The sequence below is a fragment of the Mustela nivalis genome (assembly GCF_964662115.1).
Source record: "Mustela nivalis genome assembly, chromosome: 7".
Taxonomy (NCBI): Eukaryota; Metazoa; Chordata; class Mammalia; order Carnivora; family Mustelidae; genus Mustela; species Mustela nivalis.
The window spans coordinates 51,186,465-51,212,568 of NC_139026.1; the positions used below are offsets into that span (position 1 = coordinate 51,186,465).

A 26,104-nucleotide genomic window follows, 5' to 3' on the forward strand; every position below is an offset into this window, starting at 1 on the left:
AACACAAAAGAAAAAAGGAAATTAGATGATTCCTTTATTTGGCCCTAACACTTTAAAGAAGAATATAGGAGACTTTTCACATGAGTAAGCTATTAAAGAGTTTAAGCAACTGTGATTTGCTCTATTTCTTACTGAAACACAGTGGTATTATTATAAATATGTGAAAAAAAAAAACCCAATCAGTGGCTTGGAAGGACTTTAAAAAATAATAAAGATATTTATTTATTTATTTGACAGAGAGAGAGAGAGAGAGAGAGAGAGAGCAAGCACACAAACAGGGGGAGGAGCAGAGGGAGAGGGAGAAGCAGGCTCCATACTGAGCAGGGAGCCAATGTAGGACTTGATCTCAGACCCATCCCAGATCATGACCTGAGTCAATGGTAGATACTTTTTTTTTTTTTTTAAGATTTTATTTATTTATTTGATCACAAGTAGGCAGAGAGGCAGGAAGAAAGAGAAGTGGGGGAAGCAGGCTCCCTGCTGAGCAAAGAGCCTGATGCGGGGCTCAATCCCAGGACCCTGAAATCATGATCTGAGCTGAAGGCAGAGGCTCAACCCAATGAGCCAACCAGGCATCCCTCAATGGTAGGTGCTTAACCGACCGAGCCACCCAGGAATCTAATCCAGAAAATGGTTTAGGTTTTAATATGGAATCTCAAATCAATGGGAGGACTTCTTAAGAGAAAAGGATGAGGGATGTGATCTACAAAGTATTAGGAAAAACTGGGTAAATTTTTTTTGGTGGGGTGGGATTTAGAAAACCAAAGGTAAGAAGTTGGGAGTAAGTGTGACATCTCAATGGAGAGTAAGGAATGCAACTTTGCTGTTCTAGAGTTATTTCAGGGGCCAGCAGGAAGTAAAGTTGAGTGAATGAGCTGGGCCAGAGTATTCTATTCTTTGAATTCAAGTGTGAATTTAGATTTGACCTTTTAGGTAACAGGAGTTTAGAAATTTCTGAGCTGAAGGAGTATGTCAGTAGATAGTGTTTGGGAAGATTGTTTTGGCTATAATAGCCATGACAGATGGGAAAAGCCTAGTCTTAGGAAGATAGGTGGTAGGTTATCACGACAGCTCCTAGGTGATAATCTAGAGGAAGGAGGTTTGATGAGGTCAAGAGGGGGAATATGGAAACATTCTCAAGGAAGATCACTAAACTTGATGAAAGGCAGCAAAAGGGTTAGTATCTAAAATAACCTATGTTCAAGGGATCAGGAAAAAGGTGGCTCCACTAAAGAGACTGAGGAAATTGGAGGGGAAACTAAGTTGGGAAGGGTGATATGATGTGATTTTAGAAACAAAAGAAATGAAGTGATTAATGAGACAGCCACATGGAGACAGTGGTCAAGACCTGGAGTCCATTATTAGCTCTGGCAAAAATCCGTAAGCGGTCATTTGACATTTAAGCTGTGACAATGCCATGTTATATCACACATATATTGTCAAATAAATTTGCAAATAAGACAGGGGAAAGTGACTTATGGGACACGTTTTAATAAGTGGGATTTTACGTCACAAGGCAGAAGAGATTCAATGTAAGTTTGTGAAAGCATATCTTAATAGTCTTTTCTTGCTGATATTTAGCTCAAGTTGTGAAAAAACTAAGTTGGGTACTATAAAAAGTTTAGATAATTACTATGTAATTGCTATAAACCAACAGAAAAATAGATTTTAAAACCAAAAGGCAATTCACACACACAAATCTGAATAAAACATAAAAAGATGCTTTCATATCACTATTAACCAAAGAAATGCAAATTAAAACAAGGTATCAGTTTTTTTTTTTTTTTAAAGATTTTATTTATTTACTTGACAGACAGAGATCACAAGTAGGCAGAGAGGCAGGCAGAGAGAGAGGAGGAAGCAGGCTCCCTGCTGAGCAGAGAGCCCGATGCGGAGCTCGATCCCAGGACCCTGAGATCATGACCTGAGCCGAAGGCAGCTGCTTAACCCACTGAGCCACCCAGGCGCCCCCAAGGTATCAGTTTTAACCAACTAAATCAGCATACATTAAAAATGGGTCACATTAAAAAAAAAAAAAAGGTAACATTTGGGGTGCCTGAGTGGCTTAGTCGATTAAGCCTCGGTCTCTTGATTTTGGCTCAGGTCATGATCTCAGGTTTGGGGGATCAAGCCCCGCCTCAGGCTCTGAGCTCACCAGGGCATCTGCTTGAGATTCTCTCTCTCCCTCTCATTTTGCCCGCCACTCACTTGGTGCATGTGTACTCTCTCAAATAAATATTTTAAAAATAATGATTCTAAATTTGTTTATTTAAAGAGTGAACAAGCATAGGGACCAGCAGGGGGAGAGAAATCTTCAAGCATATTCCCTGCCAAGCACAGAGTCCAAGGCAGGGCTCAATCTCCTGAACCTGAGATCATGACCTGAGCCCAAATCGGGTGGTATGCTTAACCCACTGAGCCACCCAGGAACCCCAATAAATTACAATTCTAATGAGAAGATGTATGAAAAATAATGTGCAAAAGATTTTCAGTTTCACAAATGGATTCAAATTAGCAAATAATTCTATTAACCAGTGCTACTATATAATGGAATCAATCACAGTTGACTTGTCTTTATCCAAGCAACCCCAAACACATTAAAAGGCACCATGGAAATCACAAAACAAAAGGGTTCTGACTTTATATCCTTTCCCCACTACTTTAACCTAATGATACAGGAAGACAGACAGGTACAAATATAGATCTATATGTATTCTACTGCATATAAAATCACAGGGCAGAGTTAATATTTGCATTACTTACCTTTCTAAGATATGATTATTTTCAGCAAGTTCTTTAACCACCCCTTCCATTTCTTCCTTTAATTTCTTCATACTATACAAACAAAACAAGTATCAATGTCTCTGCTCAAGAAAGTATGCAAATGTTTTAGAATTCTATTAATATGTTTTAGTACTCTAGATTGGACTAAGCCATTAAATACCATTAACAAATTTATTCACAACAAATACCAAAAATTTCAAAATAAAAGAGCAAGATTGCAAACTGAAATAAAAATGAATGAAAACACCATAGTTACCAAATAATAAATCTCTTACCCAAGAGTCATTTCCACTAATGTATTAGAACATGGATAAATTGGGGTCATGGTATGTTTGATTCCACTGGAGGCTGCAAACATTTTCTGGGGCAAAGTTTCTTGTAACTGAAACATCAAAAATACCTACATCAATCACTGAACAAAGTATAAACTACAGATCTTACATTAAAGGTTACACATTTTTTTGCTTTTGTTTTTTTAAAGATTTGATTTATTTATCTGACAGAGAGAGAGCACAAGCAGGGGGAATGGCAAGCCCAGAGACAAAGGGAGAGGGAGAAGTAGGCTCCCTGCTGAGATCCCAAGACCATGGGATCAGGACCGGAGCTGAAGGTAGATGGTTATTAACTAACTGGAGCCACCCAGGTGCCCCAAATGTTACACAATTTAGTAAGCCCTTATAGCTTTAAATTTTAATATCAAATCTGTGAATGATACAGTACTTAAACCACCACTTTAAAAAAGGTTATTTTCATAGATGATTAAAAAGAATGGTCTATCAGATGCTTTTAAAAATAATTTTTAAATTTTTTATTTTATCAGATGCTTTTAAGTGTAAAATACCTAAGTTCTGAAAATTTGGTTCAAAACACATATTACAAATGGGCAAACAGAACTGAATATAAGGTGTATTAAATCGTATTTCTCTCTTTTCAATCATTTCAAATATAAGCTGAGAAGAAATGTATTTTTTCCTAATAGGAAAAAGATTTTTTTTCTGGACACTTTTGATAGTTATACCTCATTTGTATAGTCTTGATACTTTGATACTTCTTCTTCAATATCAAAACACTGATTAGTTAGGGATAATAACTGTTTCCTAAGATGAAGCATCTTTCTAAAAACCAAAAAGAATCAATTAGTAAGCAGTCTAATGAAATACTATCTTACTTACAATATACAATGTACACTGAATTGTACTTTGCACAGTCAGCCACTAAAGTTCCTTACCTCATCCATTCTTCTGACTTATCCAAAAATGCTTCATATTTTTTAACACATTCGTCTGTAAAGTGGGTCATAGCTTTTGTTGCATGGTAATACAGTTTTTGCCTATAATTTAGAAATAATCACATGCTTAAACCAATGTGATGGTTTCTACTGCCAATATTAAAAACTTTTTAAATACATAAAATTTATGTTTCTTAATAATGACTATTCTGGCTTTAGAATATGGATAGTAGAATGCCAAAGGTTTCTAAGATAGGCATTATAGCAGCAAGACGTGAAAGAGAAGGTTCATGATGGAGAATGGTCAGAAAATATTTATTTAATGAAGTTAAGGTTAAGAAAGTGGTTAATTCTGTCCTTGCCTATGTTCTCTATTCTCTATCCTTCTGCAATCAAAGCACATGATGTAGAAGATTCCCTTCTACATCATTCTCCCTTTTCCTTAACCTCTCAACCAGACAAAGTGGGCCTCAAATATGTGCACACAAAGTAACAATTCTGTAAAGCCAAGATTAAAAATGTACTTTTTATCTGAATTAATTTCAACTTTTAAGAGGAACTGCATTAATTACATAACCAGAAATAATTATTAAACATGATAAGGACACTTACTTATCGAATTTGTGGATCTGTTCTTCATTGTAAGCTAATCCTAAAAATAAGAAATATCACTTCTGCAAATATAGAAACCCAAAATCATGCACACTTCTTTTTCTTTTGAGAGTATGACTTCGAAAAAGCTAAGAGTTTAGAGTAGATGACACAAATTTACAACCCATGGGTTAGATATATAGCTTACAAACATTTTTAATTGATCTCTACAGTGTTAACATAAAAAAAAATTAACTGCCAACATTAAAAAAAATCAAATATTTCTTTCTTTTAAAGATTTATTTATTTATTTAAGTGATCTCTACAACCAATGTGGGGTTCAAACCCATGACCCCGAGATAAAGAGTTGCTTGCTCCACTGACTGAGCCAGCCAGGTATCCACAGGATATTCTAACAAAATCTGTATTTCCAGCTCTCTTAAGGATAGGAAGATTTTGGTGCAATGAATTTCATGAATCTGAGTAGTGACTCTCCCCTTCATATGGGTATCTCCTCTCTTCTCCTCCTCCTCCAATCTCGTTCCCTTTTGTTACATGACTGTTCTCTAGAGATTTTAGAGTTCAGAACCCTTAATTAAAAATACTCAAAAAACATGGGTTTTAAGAATAATTTTTAGTATATTCAACCTCATTCCCAACAGAATCAAGTCTCTGAAATAAGGATCCACCCTTATAAATATACCAAATTAATTCACCTGAATTACAACTAGTAGAGCTGATTCATTAGATTAATAAAAATTTTACTTACTACGTTCTGCTTTGTCTTTTTTGAACTGATAGTAAATCTCTGTGATGCAATTTAGCAGGACTTGTAGCTTTTCTACACTATATAAGGAAAAAAAAATCCAAATAAATTAATTGAGTCAATGTGAAAAAGGACATTTAATAATAAGAGCAGACACTACCCATAAAATTATATAACCTACTGTCTATCTTTTGGATGAGTGCCTTCTTGATGGGCCCATGTATCTGCCAGCAATCCACCTGGAGATAATTTGCTTTCGATATCCTGAAGACTGGTTTCTATTGTTCCCTGAGAACTGGAAAGCTAAATAAAACCAGTGGGTTCAGATCCAGATTAGCAAAATACAGAAATGATACACTGCCAATGGAGTCTACAGTCTGAATCATATTTTTTTTTTTGTAGATTATGGCAATTAAAAGCAAAAAAAATTATTTTTATTTATTTATTTATTCATAAGATTATTTATTTATTTGACAGAGAGAGAGAGAGAGATGACAAGCAGGCAGAGAGGCAGGCAGAGAGAGAGGAGGAAGCAGGCTCCCTGCTGAGCAGAGAGCCCGATGAGGGGCTCAATCCCAGGACCCTGGGATCACAACCTGAGCCGAAGGCAGCTGCTTAACCCACTGAGCCACCCAGGTGCCCCTATTTATATTTTTAAATGCAAGGACAGTTTCTTGGTTTGATTTTCTACAGAGTATCACATGATAATAAAATAAGAGATTAACTAGTATTAATACATCTTATAAAGCATTTCTTACTCTAAATATCCTTTCTTAAAAAAACATGGAAAATACTTTCCATCACTCAATTAAGCTTGGTTCTTTACCTGTAAAATATGGTTAATACTCTGTATCTCATAGAGTTGTTGCAAAAGTCAAATAGAACCATTAGCATAGTTAACCATTAGCATAGCAAACCAATGACTGTCATAATTTTGTAAATACTTACTCTCAACAATTTGGTGTGTATGTCTGAAATTTCACCTAATTCTGCTGCTTCTAGGTTGATCTTCATCAACTTTTCATAACTGTATAAACAACAATTATGGAAAAATTAGCATAATGAATACATATATTTTAAAAGATGTTTTATAAATTGTATCTGAGTTTTTATGACAACTATTTGAGAATAAAATATTAAATGCAAAGCCTACAAGCAAAGATTCCAGAAAAAGTTGATGTCTCTGTAAAGAAGGAATTTCCAACAGTCTTATGCCAAGAAAACAGTCAAAATACTAGACTGCAGAATGGCGGTCAATAGTACACACTGATTTCATTTATTATATTTCCTCTGCAATATAAATAATACAGCCCAGGAAAATCTTAAAATATTCTGTTTCAAAAAACAGTCTCAAGGATAAGGTAAATTAATAAGTACTAGTAAACTAAAAGTAACCCCCAAATTCTGTAAATCCTAACAAAACACAGTTCTAGAACACCCCTTACCACTTCCTTTGTTAACTGCAGTTTTTGTATTTTCCTATTCAGAGTGGCTGCTTTTGCAAGGTTAAAAAATGAGACATTTCTATGTCAGATTACCTTTTCCTTTGCAAAGGGTAGGAGAAAATGTCACCAATGTTCTTTTCTTACCGAGAAGACTCAATTTTGTCTTTGCAAGGAATTAACTTAATCTAAGGTTGTATCTTTTTTTTTTAAAGATTTTATTTATTTACTTGACAGAGAGAAATCACAAGTAGATGGAGAGGCAGGCAGAGAGAGAGAGAGAGGGAAGCAGGCTCCCCACTGAGCAGAGAGCTAAGGTTGTATCTTAATAAAAATATTTGCAGAGCATACTGTATGATGCCAAGGATAATTAAATAAATGAAAGAGAAATGGGACAATATTTAACATTTTAACCAGTATTAGTATGGAGGTCATCTACTCACACTTTCACAGTTTTTTCAATGTTTCTGATGCAGAAATCCAATGTGATTACAACTTCTGTCTTTTTGTGAACAGTTTCATTATAATCATCTTTAACTAATTCTCTAAAAAATAATAATATTCTCATTAGTTCATCTAATGAATGATTTTTTTTCTAAAAACATTCAATTTATTTGCCAGAGAGACAGACAGCAAGAGAAGGAACACGAACAGGGGGAATGGGAAAGGGAGAAGCAGGCTTCCAGCTGAGCAGGGACTTGATCATAAGACCCTGGGATCATGACCTGAGACAAAGGCAGATGCTTAACGACTGAGCCACCCAGGTGCCCCTGTTTTTTTTTTTTTTTTTTTAAGAATTATTTGTTTTCTCCTATCACTAATTGCACTACTGTTACTATTGTTCAGACAAATTTATTAACAATCTTGTTATATTATGAAAGCCAGTTCATCTACCCACTGCCTTGGGCTGAGTCTTGCCAATTCACTTTTTATTACTGAAAGCATCACTGTGACCCCTATGCTTTTCCAGGACACAAACTATTAATTACTACTTATTAAGAGTTTGGAAATCTAAGGCATTAAAATTATATTAAGGAATTTAAAAATCTATAATCACATGAATAAGCTAAACAGCATTATGCCTTATACCACCAGAATTAATTTTAATTACTATTACGATCTCTCAAGAAGCAGAATGACATAGTAAATGATAAAACTGGAGGGCTTTTGGTTTACATTTAAGGTCAACAAACCAAACCTGTTTTTGCTAAGGATGACATTTATATTTTCAAAGGTTATAAAAACAAAGTAAAAACAAAGAAGAGAGGGGTGCCTGGGTGGCTCAGTCATTAAGCATCTGCCTTCGGCTCTGGTCATGATCCCAGGTCCTGGGATTGAGCCCCACATTGGGCTCCTTACCCAGCACAAAGTCTGCTTTCCCCTCTCCCATTCCCCCCCTGCTTGTGTTCCCTCTCTTGTTGTGTCTCCCTCAGTCAAATAAATAAATAAGATCTTTAAAAAAAAAACCCCCCAAAACCCAAAGAGAACTTATGGAGCTCATGGAGTCTAAAATATTCATTAACGGAAAAAATTTACCAACAGTGATCTATCTTAAAAACTATTAAAAAAAATTTTAAAAAACCCCAAAACCAAAAAACAAAGCAAAAAACTATTTTCTCATGGCTTACTAAACTACAAGTTACGAGGTAAAAGAAATCCAAGCTTTATGGAGCAGTGACTGTGGTAGATAACAACTGCATGAACGTGAGAGAATAGGTAACAATACAAAAGTAAAGAAAAGTAAATTTACAGTACAAAATTAAGTAAATTTACTTACAAAAGTAAACAGAATCAACACTTAAAAGAGTTTTCTAGAAATCATTTAGTAAAAATGAAGAGGCTTTTTAACAGAAAGAAAAAAGCATAGGCTTACAAGCTGGGTATGTGAACACCTAAAAAACCCCATCAATTTATGGATTTAACACAGAGGTGACAGGCAAAAAAAGTGTCATTCTTCTTTCTTCTTAAAGCACCAGCAGAATGAGAATGATGAAACACTTCATACATGTTTTTGCAAGAAAGGATGAATAGGTGTGAGGCAGATATACATAAACTGTCACAAGCATGAAAGCCAAGCGGCATTATGAGCCCAGGGAACATGAGGCCAGTAGTATGTGTATATAAAATTCAAAAGCCTCAAATGATGTATAGAAACTGGAGGCACGACGTTCAAGGGAGACTATTTGTTCTCTGGTTCTAGCAGGTGAAAGACAGCATCTACAAATCATGAAAGGTAAAAAAGGTCAAGTCATACTCATCCACAGAACATTACTTAGGATTACTTTCAGTGAAGAGAATACTTAACTAGATGATCAATATTCTGACCTAGAATAAGTATATTAAGTGAATTGGCAAAAAAGAAAAAGTTTCTTATTGCTTGTCAAAGTGAAGTGTGTATTTCACTGTATAATTTCACTTACATGAACAGTCTAGAATAGGCAAATCTATATAAATAGAAAGCATATTTGTGGTTGCCTGGGGATAGGAGGTTATGGGGGAAACAGGGTGTGGCTGCTCATGGGTATAGGATTTCTTTTTGGGGTGACAAAAATAATTTATAATGAGTGGTGATGGCTGCACAACTCTGTGAATGTACTAAAAACCACTGAATTATACACTTAAAAATGGGTGAACTAAACAGTATGTGAATTGCAGCTCAATAACACTATTAGAAAAATAAAGTTGAATGTACACTTCATTTGGGAAAAAGGCAAGAAAGAAAGAAAGATTCTGAGGACATAAACTCTAGAACAAGTACAGATTGTACTGCATCATAATAATGCCAAAGCCAGGGCAGCTGGGTAGCTCAGTCAGTTAAGTGTCTGCCTTTGGCTCAGGTCATGGTCCTGGGGTCCTAGGGTCCTGGTGTCAAGCCCTGTGATGGGCTCCCCTGCTCAGCAGAGAGCCTGCTTCTCCCTCTCCCTCTTCCCCTTGCTCATGCTCTTTCTCTCTCTCAATTAAATAAATAAAATCTTAAAAAACAAAACAAACATAAAAACAAAAAATGACAAAGCCTACCAAGACAGTGAAATGACAGCCCCAGTCAAGGTCCTTGGAAAAAAATTTCATTTACCATTACATTGTACAGTGTGGTATGTTTTAAAATTCAGATACTATTTGTCCTATCTGTCTCACAAGGTTGTTGTAGGTATCAAATGAAAAAAGAGTTGCTAATTTTTTTTTTTAAAGATTTTATTTATTTATTTGACACAGAGAGAGAGACATCACAAGTAGGCAGAGAGGCAGGCAGAGGGAGAGGGGGAAGCAGGCTCTCCACCAAGCAGAGAGCCTGACGTGGGGCTCGGTCCCAGGACCCTGAGACCATGACCTGAACCAAAGGCAGAGGCTTAACCCACTGAGCCACCCAGGCGCCCCAGTTGTTAAATGTTTTGTAACCAAATGTGGAACAAATGTATCATCATAAAACCCAAGGGACAACCAGCTGGTTTTGCTGGTAGAGCATGTGACTCTTGATCTCAGGGTCACTGAGTTCAAGCCCCACTACTGCACGCAGAGATTACTTAAAAACAAAGTCTTTAAAAACAAAACAAAATGAAACAATAAAACCCCCAAGAACTTAACCCTACCTAGTCTGAAGAGGTAAAGTATCAATGATGGGGTGGTTACCACTTATTTTCAAATTTCAATTTCTTACTTACATTAACCATCGTATCCCCTTTCGCATTAATTCCTGATAAAGCAGCAAGGTACTGGCAACTTTACAGGCATAACACACAACTCCTGTTATTGCCTAATGAAGAAACACAATATTTGGTGCTAACTGTGGTACAGGATAAAAAAAAAGAAAACTTCTACATAACAACTTTCCAGCTTATATATTTTTATATATAAAATATATAAATAAATCATTTAAGTGAAAAATTTCCTAGATCACATACACATATGTAAAGATAATACATTTTACTGTTTCCACTATTGATAATTTTAATTCACATGTTTACAGAATAATTTTTTTTCATAGTAATTTAATTAAATACTAACCTTAGCCATGCTAGCATCCCCATCTAAATCGTAACGTGGATGTACTTTAGGGAGGGAAACTGAAATATGAAGTAAAATAATTAAAATCAGAAATCATTTTGAATAGGTTACTATATCCTTTATATAGCAATTTTCAAAATTAAACATTAACCCCTAAATTAAACATTAGTAGCAAAACTCTTTAAAGCTCTTTTTTTTTTTTTGGACAACTATTTATTTATTTGAGAGGGGGAGAGAGACACTGAGAGAAAGAGAGAGAGTGAGCATGCATACACAGGAGCAGGGGGAGGAGAGAAGGAGACTCCCTGCTGAGCAGGGAGCCTGAAGCAGGGCTTGATCCCAGGACCCTGGGATCATGACCTGAAGGTAAACACTCAACCTACTGAGCCACCCAAGGAGCCTCAAAGTTCTTTTCCAGGTTAAAAAAAACAAAAACTCACTTGAAACAACACTCAATCCTTAACAATGAAGAAATTACCTGAAATATTTCTAAAGAGTTCAGTTTTTTCTTAAATGTTTTTCTACACAATAAGCTCAATGCTTCTCTTTTTAGATCTAAATCAAATCTCAAAGACCCAAACAGAAAAGTAAAAATCTGGGGGCTTTAAAATCTTTAAAAACAACAAAAAGATAAAAATCTGGGTAAACCAAAAGAATGAACAAGGGAAATGAGCACACAAGTCAAAAAAGAGAAATATATCTAGTGGATAAACACATGCTAAAATGTGTTTGGTCTTAACAGTGGTTAGAGAAATATAAAATAAATGTCTGCTAAATTTTAAGAGAATGAAGAAAATAGTAATACATTCTCCTGGCAAGAGCACAACAAAACAGAATCTCTCTGAAAGTATCAGTAAAATGTGAAAAATAAAAAAATAAAAAATATAAATGGCAAAAAAAAAAAAAAAATCTGGGTAACCCTCACCCACCACCGGTAAGATTAATAATTTAAAATCTCAAAATGTAGGGGCACCTGGGTGGCGCAGTGGGTTAGGCTGCTGCCTTCGGCTCGGGTCATGATCTCAGGGTCCTGGGATAGAGTCCCGCATCGGGCTCTCTGCTCAGCAGGGGGCCTGCTTCCCTTCCTCTCTCTCTGCCTGCCTCTCTGCCTACTTGTGATTTCTCTCTGTCAAATAAATAAAATCTTAAAAAAAAAAAAAACAAACTCAAAATGTAGATCTAATTTTTCTTAGACTCCAAAGCCTGGCAAAATGTCCTAGTCACACTGGACACAATAAACATTTGCTCATATTTATGATATAAAAGGTTATTTTGAGTGTTAGTAAAATATTAAAAGCAGAGAGCTACAGTATAACATACATGGCAAACTATTTTACTATTTTTTCTTAAGATCACAAGTAGGCAGAGACGCAAGTAGAGAGAGGCGGGGGGAAAGCAGGCTCCCCACTGAGCAGAGAGCCCGATGCAGGGCTCGAACCCAGGACCCCGGGATCATGACCTGAGCTGAAGGCAGAGGCTTTAACCCACTGAGCCACCCAGGTGCCCCTTACCATTTTTTTTAAAAGATTTTATTTATTTATTTATTTGACAAACAGAGATCACAAGTAGGCACAGAGGCAGCCAGAGAGAGAGGGAGGGAAGCAGGCTCCCTGCTGAGTAGAGAGCCCGATGTGGGAGTTGATCCCAGGACCCTGGGATCATGACCTGAGCCAAAAGCAGAGGCTTTAGCCCACTGAGCCACCCAGACGCCCCTCTTAACATTTTTTTTTTTTTTTTAAAGATTTTATTTATTTATTTGACAGAGAGAGAGAGGGAAGCACACTCCCTGTTAAGCAGAGAGCCTGATGCGGGGCTCGATCCCAGGACCCTGAGATCATGACCTGAGCCAAAGGCAGAGACCTAACCCACTGAGCTGCCCAGGTGCCCCTATTTTACCATTTTTTGAAACAATATTGAAGGTCAAATTCTGTAGTCCTCAAAGACTCTTCAATTTTATTACTAGTCTCATTCAACTAATTTACAAAATAGTATTTATGAAAATTCTACATTACTATCATCATCAAGCTAATTTACAAAATATTAGTATTTATGAAAATTCTACATTACTATCATCATCAAGCTTTATGAAGATGCCAACTATTTCTACAGATCATTTTTTTTAATGGCTAGAAGTATCACTAAGAAAATCTCCACTTACTTTTCTCATATATCAATCCTATGGTATTCAGAGGTTCCCGACTTACTACAAAGATGGGATTTTCTTCCGTCGTTTTAGGGAAATGCTGTACCAGTCTTCCAGGTTCGACGACTAAACGTCGTCCCTCATATATAAGTTCTTGATTTGAAGAAATAATTTTGGTTTGTTTATACACCAGTTCATGAAATACAGTAGCACTGTGTGAGAAAAATTCAAAAGGACAACATAATTGGGGTGGAGTAAGAAGTTTTAAAATCTTTTTTTTTTTTTTTTTTTTTTTTGTGCTGAGTATAACAACATTCATTTCTACGTGATACTTCAGATCATGGGCAGTCTATAGAAACACTGCTTTGTTGATGTGGGTACTATGATGTCTATTAAACTGAAAATTCCACATAACGTGTCTAGACAGCTATCAATTCCAAAATACTTTTATGTCTGAATAACCATGTTGGATATGTGTAAGATACAGGATTCTTAATGTTTACTAATGGGAACACGGCAGATCACTTTGGAGCATGGACTCTGGATCAGACTACATGGGTTCAAATTCCAGTTCTACTTACTTGCTGAATTACCTTCAGTTCCTTAACTACTTTGTGCTAAGTTTCCTCATTTTTATAAAACACGAGCAGTATCACCCACCTCACAGAACCATGGAAGATTTAATCCCTTTAACAGCTGAGAACAGTCTCTGAGATATGATTGTAGAATATGTTAATTGAATGAATAAAACCAGATTTTTTTCAAAATGATATTTTGGGGAAAAAGGCAGATTCTCCCTGAACAGACCTACGCAATCAAAGAAACATTTCATCAGCAATGCTGTGATTTGTCTCAGGCTTGGGTGGACTTTTTTTATGTTCAAATGTATTCTGAAAATGAAACAATGGCCAGCACATATGATATATCTTTAAATCTTTTTAAAAATATATTACTTATTTATTTGAGAGAGAGAGAGAGAGCACAAGTCAGGGGAGGAGCAGAGAGAAAGGGACAAGCAGACTCCCTGCTCTGTGCTCAGAGCTGGACTTGGGAACTCTGCGCTCAATCCCAGGGCCCTGAGATCATCATGACCTGAGCCAAAATCAAGAGTCCGCTGCTTGACTGACTGAACCATCTAGGTGCCCCTATGATACACATTTATTCATGCTACTACATACCAAAACAAAGATGAATAATACACACCTACCTGTTATATTAATATTTTATTATATTGATGTTATATTTAATGTTTATATTATTATTATACATGTTACATATTAAAATCTAAAATATTATTTTATCTAATTGATTTTACTCCTTGATAAATTAATTGCCAGTAAAGGTCTCTTTTTGAGTTTTATGAGACATCAAAACTGCTATCTGAATCTCGTCAAAACAGACACTGAGGTACATAGAATGGGTGTAATTTTTTTTTCCCTTCATTTTATTTTATTTATTTATTTTTTAAATAAAATATTTTATTTATTTGACAGAGAGAGATCACAAGTAGGCAGAGAGGCAGACAGAGAGGGAGGAAGGGAAGCAGACTGCCCGCTAAGCAGAGAGCTGAGGTAGGGCTCGATCCCAGGACCCGGGGATCCTGACCAGAGCTGAAGGCAGAGGCTTCAACCCACTGAGCCACCCAGGCGTCCCTCCCCTTCATTTTATCTATTTATTTATTTTTATTTTTTAAAAAAGACTTATTTATTTATTTGACAGAGATCACAAGCACGCAGAGAAGCATCCAGAGAAAGAGGAGGAAACAGGCTTCCCGCTGAGCAGAGAGCCCAATGCGGGGCTCAATCCCAAGACCCTGGGATCATGACCTAGCTAAAGGCAAAGGCCCTAACCCACTGAGCCACCCAGGCACCCCGCTCCCCTTCATTTCAAAAAACATTTGAGATCACTGTAGATTCAAGCAGTTTTGTTTTTTTTAAGATTTTATCTGACACACAGAGAGAGACAGAAACACAGTGAGAGAGAGAACACAAGCAGGGGGAGTGGGAGAGGGAAAAGCAGGGTTCCCACTGAGCAGAGAGCCCGATGTGGGGCTCGATCCTAAGACCCTGGGATCATGACCTGAGCCAAAGTTAGCTGCTTAACAACTGAGCCACCCAGGTGCCCCGATTCATGCAGTTCTAAGGAAAAAATACCCATTGATATTGTATACCCTTTGCCCAGTTTCCCCCAATGGTAACATCTTGCGTATATTATAGTGTAATATTATAACCAGGATATTGATTCTTATATAGTCCACCTATGATTTCAGATATCCCTAGTTTTACATGTAAGTGTGTGCGTATTTAGTTATATGCAGTTCTATCAAATTGGTAGATTTTAAAAAATAATATAGGCATAATGTGTGTTTTTTTAAGGTAAAACAAATACTTATTTCTCCAACACCTAATATGGGGTTTATGCCACATATATAAATAATAACACACTGATTATATTTAAGATATATGCTTTAATATTTTTTAAGTGACAATATTTTTTAAGTGAGTAATACTCTTAAGTTTGTTTTGTTTTTTTTTTTAAAGTAGGTTCTTTGCCTAACATGGGGTTTGAAATCAGGAACTGGAGATCAAGAGTCACAGGCTCCTCTGACTGAGCCAGCCAGGCAACCCTGACAGGGCAGCTCTCTTAACCCAGCCCATTCATTGGTAGATGTTATCTGTGCTTAGGTGATTAAGAGAGAAGGCATAGAAACAATAACAGTCTTGTAAAACCTGCAGTTTAAGAAGAAACCAAGTTGACTACAAATTTTATAAAAGTAGAAAATTAATCCTTTCACTCTAAAAATAAGTGAATAAGAATTTACTAAGCATGCAGACTTAATTTCCTAAGTGGGAAGTGGGTGTCTTTGGAGAAGCTGAGACATCTTTTCCATTTCCTCTACTAATTTAGAAAGATAATTATAAAACACAACATTATGATATAGGATGAAAACATAAAGAGGTACTTACGTATTATAGCTATGAATATAAATCTTATGAGCTGTCATTTGTTGCAGTGAAAAAACATGAATTATCATTCGATGAAGTATATCACTAGTTTCTGCAAAAAACTGGTCAAAACCCCAACATTTTTCCTGATCTGCCTCCAGGATGTTTGCAAGAACAGGGGTAAGTAGAACCTGAAGACCCCTAAAATAGTATTGAAAAAGTTACTTGAAAAGTGAATGTTGCATTTTCTCTAGATACAAAAATATTAATATTTACCAACAAATCAAAGTAACTTCTATTGCTTAAGCTTGATCTAAAATTTTTTTAAAGAATTTTATTTATTTGAGAGAGAGAAGGAGAGAGAGAGAGAGAGACAGCATAACTGGGGTGAGGGGCAGAGGGAGAGGGAGAAGCAGGCTCCCCAATGAGCAGGGATTCTGGGACTCAAGGATCATGACGTGAATGAAAGGCAGACACTTAACTGACTAAACCACCTAGGCGCCCCTGATCTAAAATTTTAAAAAATCTGCCAACTTTTCAGAAAGTCAGGTAGCCTTGGTTTAAAATTACTTGTCAATGAATCAGAGGTTATGGTATATTTAATGTTAACTTATCTTCTACTGATTATTTTATTTGCTCCTTCCCAAGTTTTCTCACTTTTCCAAACACTCCAATGTTATATACATCCATGGCCATCAAGACAAGATCAGTGGATTAGAACCAGGCAGTGATGAGGATAAGATAATGGCTTAATTTCAAGGTCTTCAATATTCTTTTAATATTGCTAATATATAATTTTTAATGTTGAATTTATATACTTCTGTAGTATACTTTTTTGGTAGTATATTTCTTTAGGAAGTAAAATTGATATTCTCATCTAGAGATCAATGAGTGTCACTTTAACTAGAGATAATCTTTGACTAATAAGCTTAAATTTTTTAAAAATAAAAAAGAATGTAAAGATTTTTAAAAAATTAACATATAATGTATTATTTGCTTCAGGGGTACAGGTCTGTTAATCAACAGTCAAGACTTATTTTTTCTCATGCTTTCACTGAATTATACAATACACTCAAAAAGACTCTCAATTATGGAATTTCAAATAGTTTTTTATATATTTGTACATATATATACATACATACATATATATTTATTTATTTTTAAATGCAGGCTCCATGCCTAGCATGGGGCCCAACGTGGGGTGTGAACTCACAACCCTGAGATCAAGACCTGATGTGAAATCAAGAGTCGGGCGCTTAACTGAGCCACCCAGGTGCCCCTAAAATATATTCTTGACTATGTAACAGACACTGGAATAATTCCTTGGTGGCTTAATAACAATTAGAGGTGGACAGGTGATAGCAGGCAAATTAGTTACATGAGAACCAGAAATCTTTGCTATCGGTCTCTCTTCCTACTGTGCTTTCAAAGCTTTGAGAATGTGAGTCTGAGGGGTTAAGCCGCTGCCTTCGGCTCAGGTCATGATCTCAGGGTCCTGGGATTGAGTCCCACATCGGGCTTTCTGCTCAGCAGGAAGCCTGCTTCCCTCTCTCTCTCTCTCTCTGCCTACCTCTCCATCTACTTGTGATTTCTCTCTGTCAAATAAATACATAAAATCTTAAAAAAAAAAAAAAAAAAAAAAAGAGAGAGAGAGAATGTGAGTCTGAGAATGGCAGCAGCTACCTTGTGGCTGCCAGCAAAGAGCCTGACCTAGAGTAAAGACGAATCAGAGAAAAGGAGATGTGAATGATTTGAATAGACTAAGTCTTGACGTCACAGTCTGAGTCCAAGGATTCAGCTGGGCTTTGAGTCATATACACATATGAACTTTCAATTACAAAGTCAATCTACATCCTTTTTCACTTAAACCAGCTGAATTAGGTCTTTCTCAATTGCTACCCAGTCTTGGCTAATATATATAGTGACTGTTACTTTTTTTTAACAGTTGTTCTATTTTTCATAGTTGTTTTCATTGCTGATTTGTAGTACTTAAAGTACTTACTATTTCAAAAAAAGATTATATAACATACTTTCTGGTATCTAATCAATTTTTATAAAAGAATTTGTAACTCGGTATGCTAAACACTGATAGGTAACACCTGCATCCTGAAATATACAATCTGTAGTTCAGATTGTCAAATTACTCATTCTGAATTTCAGAAATATAATGATTAGCCAATGCTCACTTCCTGACCCTTTGACATTTTATCAATTTTGCCTGAAATTCCAAAAATGAGTATTTTCTAAAACAAAATTTAACATAAACCACTATTAAAACGTTCAAGTTCTGCTCCCCATGAATTTCTCTGGATAATTCTGGCTTCATGACCCAATTTCATTTTGGAGAACTTTTTTAAACACACAAAAATGAAATTGTCAGAATAGTGGTTCTCAAAAACTGATTTTATACCATGTGGTACACCTGACACAAATATAACACTGTGCGTAAACTATACTCAATAAAAATTTTTTTAAGCCCCTCAAAAAGATTTTAGCAGAACTCTTAGTTTAAATGAGTATCACAGACATCAAAAATATAAAACAGTAATAGATGATATTTTATTAGCTTATGATATATATGGTTTTTTGGATGTATATGGTTTAAGTGAGTAATATCTAATATTTAAAATATTAAATATTTAAATTTATTTATTTATTTGTAGAAAATCATATAAAAAGCATCCACAAATTACAATGGATGTTAAGCCAGTAAATCATAACCTATGTTACTTGTAGATTATACAACTGCCAGACTCAGGAAAAATGGAAGTCAATTCAGTAATCAGAAATTCTAATATTGATGAGTGTCTTGGGTTTATTTCCAGAATAAAACCTAAAATAATCTACTCTCTAAATTTCTTTTCCTTAAATTTTTCTTTGTGGTAACAATTCATGTCTGATAATAAAATTTTTTTGAGTTCTGCTTGCTAAGTTAAATTAAGAACCACCTGAACATTCGAAACTGTGAAAACAGTAGTAGAAAAGTATTAATTCTCACCTTTTCAATAATATAAATACTTTTAAAAATGAGAATACTAAACTTTTTTTTTTTAAGATTTTGTTTATTTATTTGACAGAGAGCACAAGTAGGCGGAGCAGCAGGCAGTGGGAGAGGGAGAAACAGGCTCTCCACAGAGAAGGGAGCCCAATGCGGAACTTGATCCCAGGACCCTGGGATTATGACCCAAGCTGAAGGGAGCCGCCCAACTGACTGAGCCATCCCTAAACTTCATGACTGTTTTTTAGAACTCTAGTTATTACCATCTGCACCACTATTTGTGGTCTGTCCATATGGATGGTCAGTACAAAATATACCAAGGTCCTAAGAGAAATTTCTACATTGGACAGAATTCTAAGACTAGTGATTAGCAATATCAAAAATGTTTGCCCTGTATCCTAACAGAGATCTGATAAAACTATTTATATACATCTATAAATCTTTACATTGCCACAAAGACAAACACCACACTTCAAAGTATGCCTAAAACATAGTAACATCTTAAAAAAAACCCAAACCAAACCACACTGAGTATTTGCAATTTTAGTCAACAAAGATCTCAAACATCAAAGTGCAAAAGAGAACTGGATACACCATACTGACCGAGAAAGACTACAAGAAATAGGCATGTCTCCACTCCAGTCGATTGGTCCATTTTCTGCTTTCTGTACGCCAGATATTGCACCAGAAGGCTTTCCGGTAATTATTTTATACCTTGGGAGGAATAAATGCAGAATAAAATAAGTAGTTTATTATTTCATAGTATATCAATGAGCTTTGCAAAAATATTTCCTCAGTTGCACCTACAATTATCTACTAGACGAAACTTTGTGATTGATGTTCACAGGATCCATAAAACAATCAAAATACTTTGAATCTGACTGACTGAAGTAGAATAGTGGTTGTACGATTATTTTATATATGCCATAATTAATTTTCATTGGGATCTCAGAGTGCCATATAACAGATCTTGATGTTCACAACAAAAATATTAATTTTTCCATCTGAAAAAATCGAGCAAACACAAAAAAGTTATGTTACAGAATGTTTCTAGGCCATAAAAATCCCTTTTACCCATATTATCCAAAGGCAGTCAACTGGACTATGAAATTACCGCAGAATGAACAGTAGAATTTTTTCCTTTTAAAAGAAGACAATACTATACACAGCACAGTATCACAAACATTCTTTGCAAATTGAAAAAATATTAACACATACAAGAATAGGCGTGTGTGCCAAAATTAAAGGCCAAATTTAACTGGATCCTTGAGGTAGGTGATAAAAATAAAGATGGCCTAGAGAAATCGCTGGAGGGGGAAGCAAAAGAATACCATAAAGATGGGGGAAGTCAATGAGAGCAGCCTGGCAGGTTTCAGCACTTTTCTAAACAAAACCTGAGAGTGGGAGAGAAAGAAGGGTTCCATGCTTTCAAAAATACTTTCCTCCAGATGAAAATGCAAGACATAATACAGCAGTCTTACATAAGTTTATAGACATTATTTCTAGCATATTTTTTAAAAAATACTTTTTTATTTGACAGAGAGAGAGAGAGAGAGAGCATGAGATGGGGGAGGGTCAGAGGGAGAAGCAGACTGCATGCTGAGCAGGGGAGCCTCGAAGTGGGGCTTTATCCCAGGACCCTGAGATCATGACGTGTGCCAAAGGCAGACACTCAACTGACTGAGCCATCCAGGCACCTTTCTAGCACAATTTTTTATTCGTTTGTTTCATGTGCTCTGAGCGTATCAATATATTCTCTAAAAAAGCACAAGACACCAGGTACCGCTGATTTGGACCACTTGCTGCTTCTACAGGAGAGGCAGCAGGAGTTTTGCCTTAACATAGTTTTCACAGAAGGAATTTAATGTGAAAAGTAAGTTGCATTCATATGAGAAGGATCTGACTGTGGAAGAATAAGTACAGATATGTGAGATTAATGCAAAAAAGAAGTGAAGAGAATGATGGCAGAACCCTTAAAATATTTGGAAAAGCTTTACTAATTTTGCTAAGACGCCTAAGTAAATACACTAATAAAATGTAAATGATAGGCTGAGGGAATGACACTGCTATAATGTGAAACAAAAGCATCCTTCAATAGTAAAACAGTCTTTATTACTATTTCAAGCACCTCAGAACATTATCAGTGTTCATGAAAATCTGTGCATATAAAGAAATAAATTCTTCTGGGGTGCCTGGATGGCTCAGTGGGTTGAAACCTCTGCCTTCAGCTCGAGTCACGATACCAGGGTCCTGGGATTGAGCCCCACGTCGGGCTCTCTGCTCCGCGGGGAGCCTGCTTCCTCCTCTCTCTCTCTCTGCCTGCCTCTCTGCCTACTTGTGATCTGTCTGTCAAATAAATAAATAAAATCTTAAAAAAAAAAAAAGAAAGAAATTCTTCTAATGGTATATCTGTGCACATGATGACAAAATTATCAGGTATTCCTAGCTGCTGATGAGTCACATGTTTCCTTCCTTAGGGAGCATCATGTTTTTATTTAAACCATTTTTAGGGCAGCAAGAAATGTGCAAAAGCTTTAAAGTGTAGGTGTGACAAAAACATGATTGAACTGTTAGGTACGATTTACGTTTAATGAGAAAAACACAAATTGACTCTCAGCCTTCATTAATGAAGAGATTTTATAAAATGGGGACTGCTACAAAGCAGGCTCAAAATAATGTTATACCAAAATCATCAGTACAGTAATGGATGTCTTCCTCCCATGAATATGCAGACTGTTCTTGCTGAAAACATTTAGATAGCCAGCTTTTAGCAAAAGTCATTGCATCAGCTGGTTTTACCTCCTCAAATCAACAAACAGAAAAATATCCTTCTCTCTTGATTTCCTAAAGTAAAATTAGATGAAAGATCATATTTTTATAGTTGTGATTACTGAAGTCATGTTTGCTTACAAAATGCAGGGGTAAATACAAAGGTCTGAGAAACGTTAAGATCTAAAGAATGATTGGACACACTGGGATGTCAGTGAGTTACTATCCCAGAACATGCTCTAAACAACATTTATAACCTTATAGTTTTATGTGTACACAGATTAGCTACTTCTCACAACACAGGCTCATTCACTAATTTCTTTTATGATAAAAAGATATATGATTGGTGTACAGATGTTTATAAAAAATTTTACATCTAAGCGTGCCTGGGTGGCTCAGTCAGTTAAACATCTGCCTTCAGCTCGGGTCATGATCTTGGGGTCCTGGGATTGGGAGCCTGCTTCTCCCTCTCCCTTTGCTTGCTGCTCACCCTGCTTGCTTCTCTCTCTCCCTCTGTCAAATAAATAAGATCTTTAAAAAAAAATTCATATCTAGAATTCCATCTCTTTCCTTCTTTTTACTTTTTAAAATTTTATTTGAGAGAGGGAGCTTAAGAGAGAAAGCAGAGAGAGCACAGAGGGTGGAGGTTGGGGTAAAGGAGCAGAGGAAGAGGGAGAAGCAGGCTCCCCGCTGAGCAAGGAGCCCGATGTGGGGCTCGATCCCAGGATCATAACCTGAGCCAAAGGCAGACACTTAATCCTCTGAGTAGAAAGCCGACACTACCCAGGCACCTCTCCTTTTCTCCCTTATTTGGTTTACAACAGTGATTTTATACACAGTAACTATTTCCCATTAATTATGGCAGTACATAAAGGTATAATGTACTAGTAAAATACATTGTCTATGACCGAAACCACACTAGAAAAAAACTTATTAAATGTTATATATGTATATTAAATGTTATTTCTGAAATGGTAAAAAAAAAAATCAGATAGTTCAGGGTAAAAGTTTTTTTCTTTCTTTTTAAAAATTTTCTTTTTAAATTTCATTTTTTAAAAGATTTTATTTATTTAGTTGACAGAGAGAGCTAGAGAGGGAACACAAGCAGGGTGAGTGGGAGAGGGAGAAGCAGGCAACGCACCGAGCAGGGAGCCTGATGCAAGGCTCGATCCCAGGACCCTGGGATCATGACCTGAGCCAAAGGCAGACGCTTAATGACTGTGCCACCCAGGTGCGCCGTTTTTAAAATTTTATTTCTTTTAGATCTGGTTTTAGATCTAATGGTTTTAACAGAAATACTATTTTTTTTTCAGTTATATAAATGAAAAAGTAGTATAGTACTTCTATAGAAGTAGTACACAAAGAGAAATAAACGGTGTGCTGAAATAGACTCCAGAAAGCAGGGTATTTTTAATAATGGACCAAAGGCTGATGCCATTTACACTTTGTATATAAGATACTTAAACACAATATGAAAAATTATGCCTATATATTTTATAAAGCTGTATTCTTATTCAAAACAAAATAGATTAATACATCAGAAATGATGGCTAAAATCAATATTGATTAGTATACACCCCAAAGTATGATGACACAAAGACAGAAATACATTTTTAAAATTGTTTTGAATTTTAGAGAAACCACTTACATCACTTCCTTATTCCTACGTGGCCCTTCAAATGGTCTAAATGGCAGGGATCCAGTAGCTGCATGGTAAAATGTTACCCCAATGCTCCAAAGATCAACTGTTGCTCCATACTTCTTCTGATGATCTTTTCTCAGTACTGCTCTCTCATACATATCAGGATGCTTTAAAAAGAGGATGAAGAAACGAACTTGTGTTCTATAGTAATACATTACACACAAATGGGTAATCAATAACACCTACAAATTCCACCATATTTTCCTTATAATTTCACTTTCCCAATCTAAAAAAGACAATTTCATGTTTTCTTTTCCCTCCTCAAGCCTCCAAACTATCCTTCTTTGACTCTCAATTTTGAAACCTCACTTCATACTTCAGCGAGGAAATGGAAGCAATCAGAGATCAATTCTCCCTATGCCTTTTATCAAATACCAACCTATCTGAATCTGTGTCCAGACTCCAGGCCTACTTTTCAGTTATGATGGAACTGCTCCTGTCAAGGGCTAACTTTTCCATCTGTGCTGTGGAACCTACCCTATTGAGACTCACCAATTCCAGAAATCAGCTCCTGCAATTAACCCTTTTATTATAAGTATCAATTTCCCCCTACTGGATCATTCTTTTCAGCTTACATACATGCTTTAAGATCTCCCATTTTCCTTCTCTTTTTGGAAGGGGGTGGCGGTAGAAGGAGTAGGGGAGAGAATCGTAAGCAGGCTCCACACCCAGCGCAGAGCCTGATGCATGACTTGATCTTGCGATCCTGAGATCATGACCTTAGCTGAAATCAAGAGCCACCCAGGCGCCCCTAGAATCCCCCCCCCTTTTTTTAAAAAGCCCTAAACTGACCCCACCACCCTTTCTACATATGACCCAATTCTCTGCTTCCCATCATAGTAAAACTTCTCAAAATAGCTGTTTACATTTATAACTGTCTTATTTCCTCATCTCCTATTTAGGCCTATGGCATTTAATATTATTTATATACTCTAAGATTTTATTTATTTATTTCAGAGAGAGAGAGAGAGACAGCACAAGTAGGCAGAGTAGAGTGGCAGTCACAAGGAGAAGCAGGCTCCTGCTGAGCATGGAGCCCAATATGGGGGCTTAATCCCAGGACCCCGGGCTCATGACCTGAGCAGAAGGCAGATGCTTAACCGACTGAGTCACCCGGGTGCCCCTTATCTAATACTTTAACTCCCAAAACTATCTCCCACCCTGAGCTCCAGATTCATATATTCTACTGTTTTCTCTAATATCTAAAAAGTAGCTCAAACTTCACATATCTAAAATAGACTCTTGGTCTCACTCTCAAACTGGTTTCCTTCTAATCTTTACCTTCTTAAGTAACCAGTACCACCATCTACCCAGTTGCTTATACCCCAAACCTTTCAGGCAGCCTTGATTCTTTTTCCTCGTCCCTGACATGCAGTCCATCAGAGCAAGTCAGATGGACTCTGAGATAAAAATAAAATTTTCTACAATGATTTCACAGACTAGCCTGTCTGGGTTGACTGGGATGGAGCAACCCAGACAAGTAGCTGGTCTGATGTTGAACACATGACTTTAAGCCCAGGAGACACTATATGAGAGTTCTGGAGTAGAGACAAATCTTAGAAGACATGGCTTAGGAGCTTACAGATCCAGACAGAGATTCTGGTGGACATTAAGCCCTGCAGAGTATAACCAGGAGTCATACATGCTTTGCCTCTTGACACTTGCCTTCACAGAAGTGACGCATTAGAACTTTAAGATTCTGGAAAGATAAAGCTACAAGAGTGTATTATTATGGACCAAAGTAGAGCAGAGTTGACCAAAGATATGATCATCCAAATCAGAACAAATGCCTTATGACACTGTGATATGTGGCTGTGGCCCAAGGGCCTGGGAACCAATGCAAATGGCACTACTAGGAGGGTGTTTCTAAATAACACAATCTATGAATCTGACTCCCAAAGGGTCACAATCCCTGGATTTTGTGTGTGGTGTATGGGAGGGGTGGGAGATGGGGATAGGGGATACTCTTTCGGGAAATACCCTTTATTTTTTTTAAGATTTTATTTATTTATTTGAGACAGAATGAGAGAGAGAGAGAGAGCATGAGAGAGGAAGATCAGAGCGAGAAGCAGACTTCCTGCCAAGCAGGGAGCCTGATGCGGGACTTGATCATGACCTGAGTGGAAGGCAGTTGCTTAACCAACAGAGACCTGAGTGGAAGGCAGTTGCTTAACCAACAGAGCCACCCAGGTGCCTGTGAAATAGATTTTAATGCAAAATCAAAACAGGTGATAAGCATGAGGGGTTTGAACTGAGTGTCCAAACTTATGCCTACCAGACATATGGGGTACAAGTAGTTTTGCTGTTTTATGGTTTAGCACATAAACTACTGTCCTTAGAAATGCTAGCCAGACCTTTGACCTAATAGATGGTACTTAGCGTATAAATGGGCTGTGAACAGAGTACCTGGATATGCCTGATAATCCTCTAGCACACGAGGAGTAGATACAGCGATTCTAAAAGAAGACAAAGGGGGAATCTCCCCAAAAGGTGCAATAATACACTACCTAACTGGTATAATTCCCTGCAGAGTGACAGAATGATACTGGCTTAATACAGAGTGGTTAGATGTATCTGTGTTCACTGGTTCTCTCCTGAAAGTAAGACTTGTGTTTCTGGAGGGTATGGTATTACTGGGCCTGGCCTTCCACACTTGGAATAGGAACATAAGAATAAACCTACTATAAAACTCTCAGTTTATATTATTAAAATATCCATCATATTAAAAATGGAA

The 26,104-nt window shown here is 36.6% G+C and overlaps 1 protein-coding gene and 1 long non-coding RNA gene across 2 annotated transcripts in view; one reads left to right on the top strand and one right to left on the bottom strand.

Annotated features, from left to right (window-relative positions):
- The window catches only part of TBK1 (TANK binding kinase 1), a 48,882-nt gene that overhangs the window by 795 nt on the left and 21,983 nt on the right, over positions 1-26,104 (bottom strand). Inside the window, exons 6-20 of the mRNA XM_082738299.1 lie at positions 23,317-23,477; positions 19,503-19,613; positions 15,923-16,102; positions 12,972-13,168; positions 10,814-10,872; positions 10,471-10,562; positions 7,255-7,356; positions 6,318-6,396; positions 5,551-5,672; positions 5,373-5,449; positions 4,625-4,664; positions 4,013-4,114; positions 3,803-3,899; positions 3,060-3,166; positions 2,764-2,835 (exon numbers count right to left, since the gene is read on the bottom strand). Of these exons, the coding sequence (XP_082594425.1) occupies positions 2,764-2,835; positions 3,060-3,166; positions 3,803-3,899; positions 4,013-4,114; positions 4,625-4,664; positions 5,373-5,449; positions 5,551-5,672; positions 6,318-6,396; positions 7,255-7,356; positions 10,471-10,562; positions 10,814-10,872; positions 12,972-13,168; positions 15,923-16,102; positions 19,503-19,613; positions 23,317-23,477 (1,598 nt within the window). The remainder of the gene's footprint in view (positions 1-2,763; positions 2,836-3,059; positions 3,167-3,802; positions 3,900-4,012; positions 4,115-4,624; positions 4,665-5,372; positions 5,450-5,550; positions 5,673-6,317; positions 6,397-7,254; positions 7,357-10,470; positions 10,563-10,813; positions 10,873-12,971; positions 13,169-15,922; positions 16,103-19,502; positions 19,614-23,316; positions 23,478-26,104) is intronic.
- LOC309868453 lies at positions 7-2,578 on the top strand. The gene is made up of 2 exons (XR_014313700.1): positions 7-1,765; positions 1,976-2,578. It is a non-coding gene; the product is annotated as an uncharacterized lncRNA (long non-coding RNA).